General features: G+C 49.5%; 2 protein-coding genes across 2 annotated transcripts in view; one reads left to right on the forward strand and one right to left on the reverse strand.

The window, feature by feature from the left end:
• brf1b (BRF1 RNA polymerase III transcription initiation factor subunit b) overlaps nt 1–3,147 on the forward strand; it is a 50,313-nt gene extending 47,166 nt beyond the window's left edge. The window contains exons 15-19 of the mRNA XM_061746877.1: nt 1,115–1,167; nt 1,253–1,521; nt 1,614–1,665; nt 2,385–2,574; nt 2,855–3,147. Of these exons, the coding sequence (XP_061602861.1) occupies nt 1,115–1,167; nt 1,253–1,521; nt 1,614–1,665; nt 2,385–2,574; nt 2,855–2,892 (602 nt within the window). The 3' untranslated portion in view covers nt 2,893–3,147. The remainder of the gene's footprint in view (nt 1–1,114; nt 1,168–1,252; nt 1,522–1,613; nt 1,666–2,384; nt 2,575–2,854) is intronic.
• Nucleotides 3,148–4,255: 1,108 nt separating this feature from the next.
• Nucleotides 4,256–8,988, reverse strand: LOC133464694 (activator of 90 kDa heat shock protein ATPase homolog 1-like). The gene is made up of 9 exons (XM_061746823.1): nt 8,747–8,988; nt 7,665–7,855; nt 5,877–5,956; nt 5,691–5,808; nt 5,513–5,610; nt 5,296–5,433; nt 4,848–4,949; nt 4,706–4,757; nt 4,256–4,617 (listed from the first exon to the last, which is right to left on the reverse strand). Exons 1-9 carry the CDS (start codon nt 8,824–8,826, stop codon nt 4,460–4,462), a joined length of 1,017 nt encoding a protein of 338 aa, XP_061602807.1. The 5' UTR covers nt 8,827–8,988; the 3' UTR covers nt 4,256–4,459.

Here is an 8,988-nt window from a genome sequence, read left to right on the forward strand (position 1 = left end):
TACATAAAGACATCAAATCTTCTACAGGGACCAGGTTTTTCTCAATGAACCTGGAGTTTCTCTGTGTCTCCGCCCTCTTTCAGAGCCACATGCACATTTAATTTCCTCATTCATTCAGTCAGCAGGCGAGTTTTGGTGAAGTTCTGCCGTCTGTCATTAAAAACAGAGTCAGTATATATATTAGAAGTCTATTGTCACCAACACGGCATGTCCTTTTGATGAAGACACAATTGATGAAGGTGCAGAATTAATGCGCAGAGCATTACATATTCGTCGGGAGATGGTTTATCGATGTTCTCTCATTTCCAGACAATTTTCTTTTTGAGCGGTACCGTTTCACATCACATTCCATCAACTACATCCACAACCTAATCCGTCCTCACATTTCTAACACAACCAGTCGCACTCATGCTCTCACATCCCAGCAGATATTGTGTGTTGCGCTGTGTTTCTTTGCCAATGGAAGTTTTTTGTACAATGTCGGAGATGCAGAGCCCTTGACCAAGGCAACTGTATGCAGGGCGGTCAGAAAAGTGTGCCTCGCCCTGAAACGGCTTTTACCTATCTTTGTGGTTTTCCCTGGACATAAACCTGTCCAAGCCATCAAGGAGGAGTTCCCCAGGATTGCAGGTGAATGATGTAGAGATCTGTTAAATTCATTTTATATTATATTCTGTTAATGACATTGGGCTGCAACCTCAGACTGGAATTAGTTTTATTAGACTGCTGCAGTGTTACTCTTTTTTCTAAAAACATGTTCAAATTCGCCATATGCGCGCATTTAAATCTCTAATTCCATTCGGGTGAAAAAAGCAGACCTCCTCTGTCCCGTTGCCATGGTGACTCGTCGAATCGGGGCTCCATTGATGGAGCACTTGAACTTTTTATAGTTGTGGTGCACGGGCTTACCTCCATGGGAAACTACTTAGAGTTGAGTAAATTTACTCAAATCAGCTGTTCTGGAACCGAAAACTCAGTTTCCGATCTCAGAGTAGATCAACTAAGAGTTCAGGATTAGACTCAGAGTTTGTTGAACCTGCTTTGTGAAACGGAGCCCAGGAACCACCCAGTCCCCCAGAACCAGGTTCTTCACTGGTGCTGTTTGTGTTTGCAGAGAAGGAGGAGAGGATAAACAAAGAGAAGGAGCAGGGGACCTACAAGGAGAAGGTGAGGGAAGCGCAGGGTCTCCCGGCCTCCGGTCCAGGGACCACAAACACACCCTGACCTCTGGCTGCCCGCTTTGTGTTTGCAGAAGAAGAAGAAGTACAAGAAGCGGGAGCAGATCCAGGCGTCCACGGCTGGAGAAGCCATTGAGAAGATGTTGGAGAAGAAGAAGATCTCCACAAAGATCAACTACGATGTTCTGAGAGACCTGAACAAGGGGACCGGCAGTCCTAGCACCACGTCCACCGAGCCTCCTGAAACCACCGGCACACGGAAACGCATCAACCGCCGGCGCCGCAGGAAGACCAGCGAGGCCAACCGAGACCTGGCTGCTGACGCCACCATCATAGGGAAGAGGTACCGGCTCCTGGACCCGAACATCCCGCTTTCACCTCAGGTCACCTGAACCTCGTCTGGGCTTCATCCTGTGTCTTCCTCTGCTGTTCCAGGTTCCGCCGCCTCATTTCCTCCTCGCCAAGGAAGAAGAAGGCCCCTCCTCCGGTAAACAGCCAAACCAGCACCAAACACCCGTCACAGTTCGGATCAAACCTCTAGTCCAGGGGTCGGCAACCCGCAGCTCTAGAGCCGCATGCAGCTCTTTAGCGTCGCCCTAGTGGCTCCCTGGAGCTTTTTCAAAAATGTTTGACCTTTTTATTTTCTTTTTTTCTTCTTTTTTTTTTTTTTCCTTTTTCCCTTTTTTTCTTCTTTTTTCCCTTTTTTTCTCTTTTTTCTTCTTTTTTCTTCTTTTTTGTCTTATTTTCTTCTTTTTTTTCTCTTTTTTCTTCCTTTTTCCTGTCCTTTTTAATTGATTTAATTTGATTTTAATTGATCTTTTTTTTGACATTTCGACTTTTTTCTCAACATTTAAACTTTTTTCTCGAAATTTTGACTTTTTCCCAACATTTCGACTTTTTTCTCAAGATTGTACTTCAACAATAATCTTGACATTTCGACTTTTTACTCAACATTTCAACTTCTTTCTCAACATTTTGACTTTTTTCTCGAAGTGCATAATGAAAAATAAAATCTTCTCCCGCTTGTCTTCATTCTAAGGCTTATACAAGACTTTTCATTTTTTGCGGCTCCAGACATATTTGTTTTTTGTGTTTTTGGTCCAATATGGCTCTAAAACATTTTGTGTTGCCGACCGCTGCTCTAGTCTGTTCTGGGTGGGATGGAACCGTTGCTACTGCCTCACTCTACGTCTTGTTTGTTTTCAGCTGGACGTCGCCGTCACCGCGGCAACAGAAACAACAGCAGATGCAGCGGCCGAGGATCCTGATCCTGTCGTAGATATAAGTCCCGCCCCCCCAGCTCCGCCTCCTGTGGAGGAAGAGGAAGAGGAGGAGGAGGTGGAGTTGGAGGTGGAGGTGGAGGAAGAGTGTGTGAGCGCTCTGCAGCTCGTAGGAGGTGGGTCCAGTCTTTTATTCTGAAAATCATCAACATACCAGCTATCACTGTAAATGTGTGGATTTTATTGAATGATGAGTGGGAAACGCGGCTAGACCCACAGTTCAGTCCGTCACCTGGTCCCAGGTGGGTGGAGGAGCCCCACCTGGTGGAGGAGCCCCACCTGGTCCCAGGTGGGTGGAGGAGCCCCACCTGGTGGAGGAGCCCCACCTGGTCCCAGGTGGGTGGAGGAGCCCCACCCGTGAGTCTGACTGATGCTTGATGGATTTGTGTTTTTCAGATTACGGCTGTGAGGCAGAAGAGGAAGAAGTCTTTTAGCTCCGCCCCCTGATACGTCCAGTGCACTGATGAATGTCCCACAGATCAATAGCATTATTACTGATAAAAGCATCGCTGCACTCTGGATTTGGATGCTTTTGAACTTTAGCAAGAGATTACATTGTTTTGTATCAGTAAGTGTTTTCATTGATCTGTGATGTTTGTAAATTTTTGTACCATTGAAGCAGCTTTTTGTGTGTGTGTGTGTGTGTGTGTGTGTGTGTGTGTGTGTGTGTGTGTGTGTGTGTGTGTGTGCGTGTGTGCGTGCGTGTGTGTGTGTGTGCGTGCGTGTGCGCGTGCGTGCGTGCGTGTGTAATATATAGATGAACTGTAGTGTATTTTTTTAAATGTTGTTTCAGACCCACCAACAGAATCATTCCATCCCAATAAAACAAGTTTGAGAATTGAAGCTGTTTTTTTCTGGTCACTTGAGAACCTGCAGAGCAGAACCAGGACCTGAACAGAACACATGATCCAGTTTAAAAACTGAATTCAGAAATGTAAATACCTGTAGTTCCTCTACGAACCACCAAGGTCCGGACCTGTAGTTCCTCTACGGACCACCAGGGTCCGGGTCCAGACCTGTAGTTCCTCTACGAACCACCAAGGTCCGGACCTGTAGTTCCTCTACGGACCACCAGGGTCCGGGTCCAGACCTGTAGTTCCTCTATGGACCACCAGGGTCCGGACCTGTAGTTCCTCTACGGACCACCAGGGTCCGGACCTGTAGTTCCTCTACAGACCACCAGGGTCTGGATCCATTGACCTCCAGGTTAAAATATCCAACTTTACGGCAGAGATACACATATTTAGAGTCTGGTCCAAACACAGTTTTGGTCTCCATGGTTACCTTTCACATCCATGACAACTATTGGGGGGATTTTTATGTTCCTCAGGTCAAATGAAGTGGTCCATGGAGGAACTACAGGTCCGGATCCGGACCCTGGTGGTCCATAGGCAATTCAATTCAATTTTATTTATATAGCATCTATTACAACAGAAGTTGTCTCCAGGTGCTTTCCAGAGACCCAGAGCAAACCCCTGAGCAATCCACAGAACTGGTCCCAAAAGCATTGTTCAGAGTGACATCTGTCTCTGGACCAGCACCAGAACCAGAACCAGGCACTCACGTTGTTACGCGTTGACACCCATGTGTCACTGGTGGTTGCCGCTGGTTCTGGTTCTGCCTGGGTCCAGTTCTGGTTCCCTGTCAGTGCCTGGATGTGCTCACATCAGGTGATGGTTTGCAGGTGGGACTGAGGAGGGACTGGTTCCTGCAGGAACTACCTGTGGTTCGTCCTGGTAGCTGTTCTGTGCTCGTCTGACTGCTCCTTTAACACACTTTGAAAACAAAAGGCCACAGTCAGAACAGAGGGTTGTAATTTATTGACACACTAAAAACACGCCAGCGGTTCTTCTGGTGTAAACCGAGCCGTGCTTACAGTTACACGTTCTAACAACGTCCAAGACCCAAATCTGTCTGGTGGACATGGGTCCGCTGTCCCTGTAAAGCTCCCCGTTGTGAGGTCTTGGACCTTGGGTCGGGGTCAGATGAGGTCCAGGTTCCTCAGTACCCAAATGTCTGTTTGATGGCCTGGAAGTAGAAGCGGCTCCAGCCCTCCCGGGTGGAGTCCTCCTCCCCTGCAGGGACACCTCGACACTCCATCTCCAGCGCCGTCTCCGAGCCTCGGTCCTCCAATGCCAGGCTGATGGTGGCGTAGTGCTCTGATGGACAGACCGTGGAGAGACGTTAGACCGTCCCTGAAGGCAGCAGCGGGCCACACTGGTGAATACGTCACAGAGCAGGACTCACCACTGGGCCACGTCTTGAAGCGCCACCTCATCTCGATCTTCTGATCCGGCACCTGTACAGAGAGCAGTCCGGTTACCGTGGCGATCTGAGAACACAACACGGGCTCTCTGTGATCTGATTGGCCGAGTGGCTGTGACCTCACCAGCCGTGTGAACTCTCCACTAACGCTTCCGTCCAGGAGCTGGAACCGTCCCCCTCTGCAACCGTCCACAGCTGCCGCCGAGCGCGTAAACACCTGGACAAACTAAAGACACGGCGCAGGTGTAGTACTTCCATACTGCCAAGGTACTGTCGAAGTATTACAGTAATACAGTAATACAGTACCACTGAAACTCCTGCACTAACTAAACAACAGTGTCTACAACAGAGCTGCACGACACTAGTCCTGGACATCCAGATCCCAGTCAGTCCCAGACAAGGTCCGTCCTGTCCTGGTCCCAGTCCTAGTTTCTCCTGACCCTGATCCACACTGGTCCCGGTCTGCCCCAGTCCCATTCAGCCATGGTTTTGGTCCAGTGAGTCCTGGTTCCAATGGGTCCTAAACATGTCAGTCCTCGTCCAAGTCAGTCCTGGTCTGTCCTGTCTGGTACCTCCTGGTTGATGAAAGTCCTATACAGTTCGTCAGGAGAAGTCTGGAACGTTTCCTTCAGGTTAAAGCTGCAGGTGGGGATGCGAACGCCTGTAGGACAGGGGGCGGGGCTTGAAGAGCACTTTGGGGCGGAGGTAATCTGCAGGAGAGAATAAAGAGTAAATGATCTGGTCCTCTCAGTGCAAACTGCTCTGTGTCAGGAACAGTGGTGGCTCTACCTGAGTCTTACTGGTCTTGACCTGGTTCTTGGGCGCTGGTGCAGGTGCAGTGGGCCCCTGTCCATCGCTGGTGGGGAGGATCATCCCCTGACTGAACTCTGTGGGGTCACACATCACTCTTACTACAGAGGTCATCACACTGCTCTCTGATTGGCTGGATGGATTGTGGAAAACGGACCTGATTTAAGCTGACGGACGTACTCGCCCAGAATCCTGCGGACCTCCTTAACCCCAGACCTCCTCATGAGGTCTAGGAGCGGCGTGCTGGGCTGGTCCTTACACAGAGACACAGAGATCTGGACAAAGCACGCTCATTAGCCACACAGTTGTGAGTTTGTTGATCAGGATCAGGAGTCTCACTCACATCCAGGTCGTCCTCGTCGTTCTCGTCCGACAGGTTGGACACATCAACAGTTCCTCGGTACTTCAGTCCACGGGACGTACCTGCAGACAGGAAGTAGAAACAGTCAACGCCACAGGAGAGCGTCCTCTGGCTGTCAAGGGCTGAATTTAAATTCCAAACTGGATTACAATTCAGAATCTGGAAATGGACATGAATATCTTTAAAACTTTGAAAAAATAACCAGGGGCCTCATTTAAAATGGACTGCGTAGGAGTCATACTAAAATTGTACGTACACCCAAAAGCCGAAAATGCCGGGCGTAAAAAAAAATCCGGATCAATAAAACCATGTGCACGCAATCTTGCACGCAATGTTCGCTTTATGAATCACAGTCCAGCTGGAAGGCTGCGCAGCTGAATCCACCTCATATCCCGCCCTCTACACGCCCACTTTTGACCATAAATGCATATGGATGAGCCTACTGAGCATGCGCAGTGGCTTCCTGCAGCCTGTTTGGCGTCAGAATGAATGAGAAGTATCCAGCCACCGTGCCACTGAATTTCACTGAGATCGAGATGTTGAGGATGAGGTGGAGGACAGGAAAACAACATTATTTTGTGGTCACAGTAAAAGTAGAAAAATAAATAGTATAAAATACAGCGAGTGGCAGCACGCTGTTGCTGCGCGGAACGCCGTGAGTGCCCCGACGCAACAGGGGGGGACATGCACCCCGTCTTTTCAAAATCATGTTTTTGTCCCCCCACTTTTTACAGTTTAAAAACTAACGGTAGGATCAGCCATTAACTGCAAATCATCGACACACCCTTGCGAAGACGATGCGAACAGCCCCGCAGCCCCGCTTCACCCCCCGCTCCCCCTCCTCCTCTCCGGTCTCCCCTCAGAGCTGCTCAGGGAAGGTTTATGGTTCCGCGTCACCAACGCAGAGCCTACGGCGTAGGTGCGCGTCACCGCGTACCCTACGCCGTAGGCTCTGCGTCGTTTTAACGCAGGACCGTAATTTAGGCTTACACCCGCACCTAAAGGTTTCACGTGCGCGTAAAACTCATTATATATATAAAAAGATCTGTGTCCCTTTAGGGAAGAAATGAGGGGCTCCGTGGGGCTCCCTAAACGCTCTACGAAGCCCCTCATTTGTTCTGTCCTAAAGCGGTGGGTGAAGGAGGTTCCCGGCGTGTCACCGCGGCTCCAGCAGCAGCAGCAGCAGAGGCCTGACTGACGCTGGGCTTCACACACAGAGGGACACGATCAGCGCTATTTTATTATAAGTCTGATATATGTTGTGATATGTGATGACATTATTAAGAGTATGACATGAATCTGGCTTCATTTCACCACCTCACAGCCTGCCTCGCCAGTTCCCCGTGTCTTAAGTAAATTCTTACGGGAGGGTCCGGGTTGCCGTAAAGATAAGCAGATTTTTCGGTTAGTTTTTTCTTTTTAGATCCGAGGCTTTGCGTAGATGGCGGCTTCCGCAACTTTCAGGCGCTTTTTCTACGCAAGCAAGCTTTATAGATGAGGCCCCAGGACTGTAGGTCATGGAAGATCTTATTATGGATGGATGGATGAATGGATGAATGGATGGATGGATGGATGGATGGATGGATGGATGGATGGATGGATGGATGGATGGATGGATGGATGGATGGATGGATGGATGGATGGATGGATGGATGGATGGATGGATGGATGGATGGATGGATGGATGGATGGATGGATATTTGGAGCACCATCATGTTGAGAGTGAGCTGGTGTGACATCATAAATGACATCATCAATGACATCACCCACCCAGCCAGCTGGCCTTCAGCACCCACTCGTAGAAGAAGAAGAGTTTTCCTTTGCGGTTGTTGATGGACGCTTCCCCGTCCAGCTTGGTGATGTCGGTCACCTGACACGCCCCCTCCGGTCCCTCCACCCGGACCTCCAGCAGCAGCTGACGGAGGCGGTCCGAGGACCAGGAGGAGACATCCCGCTCTGTCCTGGGAGGGAGAGCAGATATTAGTCTCAGCTGTTCCTGGAGGGGGTGGGGGCGCCTACCTCTGACATCACAGCCGTTAAAAATATCAACACGCATGCTGGACCTACTGGGGGCTCAGATGACAGCCACACACACACACGCACACGCACACACACACACACACACACACACACACACACACACACACACACACACACACACACACACACACACACACACACACACACACACAGACAGAAGTGTCCAAATATATCCCACAGATCATTTTAGAGCAGGGGTGCCCAATCCTGGTCCTGGAGAGCCCCTATCCAGCATGTTTTAGATGTTTCCCTGCTTAACCACACCGTGATCAAAGTAGCTGTTTCGAAAACAGAACTGTCCAGACCTTTATGATAAGCTAATGATGACGAGTAATTTGAATCAGGTGTGAGGAAGCAGGGAAACATCTAAAACATGCCGGATATGGGGCTCTCGAGGACCGGATTGGCCACCCCTGTTCTAGAGTATTCTCCTTTACTTTTATATGGTACAGTTACCATGGAAACAAGCTTGGTGACAGGCACCTGCAGGCCTGTTGAAGGCCACACCTTCCAGGTGAGGCGATCATGGATTTTAGTGACGTTGGACGGTTCCTGACTCTAAAGAAGGAACCCTGATGGAGCCTCGAGTCAAAAGCAGGCGTTCTGGAGCATTCAGGTGCGTGTTAGCGCACAACGTTTGGTTGTTTGCCAAAAACATTCATGACAAACAGTCACATGAGGGCTATTCTTTTAGCCTGAGGTTCGACTTCTCTGATCTTTGATCTTCAAATCTCTTGACTTGTGAACAAAAACTACAGTTTCCATGACAACACCCCAATCAACAACATCAATATCAAGAACACCACACCAACCAGTGCCAGTTGTTGACGTTGGTCGCGTCAGCCCTCTCCTCCACGATCCACCGGGGATCTCCTTTGCCCCATTTGGCCATCGGTGATCCCTGATCCCTGATCCCTGTCTCCCGATCCTTGATCCCTGATCCTGACTCCCGATCCTTGATCCCTGATCCTTGATTTCAGATCCCTGCTCGTAGCCTTCCCTGCAGGCTCAGAGTGACTGCCGTGTCTTCAGCTCTGCTGTGAGTCTGCTGACA

Source organism: Cololabis saira, chromosome 18 (genome assembly GCF_033807715.1).
Source record: "Cololabis saira isolate AMF1-May2022 chromosome 18, fColSai1.1, whole genome shotgun sequence".
Lineage (NCBI taxonomy): Eukaryota > Metazoa > Chordata > Actinopteri > Beloniformes > Belonidae > Cololabis > Cololabis saira.

What these genes read in the sequence shown, in the direction of transcription:
- LOC133464694 (XM_061746823.1), bottom strand. Translation starts at nt 8,826, where the DNA reads ATGGCCAAATGGGGCAAAGGAGATCCCCGGTGGATCGTGGAGGAGAGG. An exon ending in AACGTCAACAACTGGCACTG is followed by an intron (nt 7,856 to 8,746) that starts GTTGGTGTGGTG and finishes TCTCCCTCCCAG; the next exon opens with GACAGAGCGGGATGTCTCCT. An exon ending in TCAAGACCAGTAAGACTCAG is followed by an intron (nt 5,434 to 5,512) that starts GTAGAGCCACCA and finishes TCTCTCCTGCAG; the next exon opens with ATTACCTCCGCCCCAAAGTG.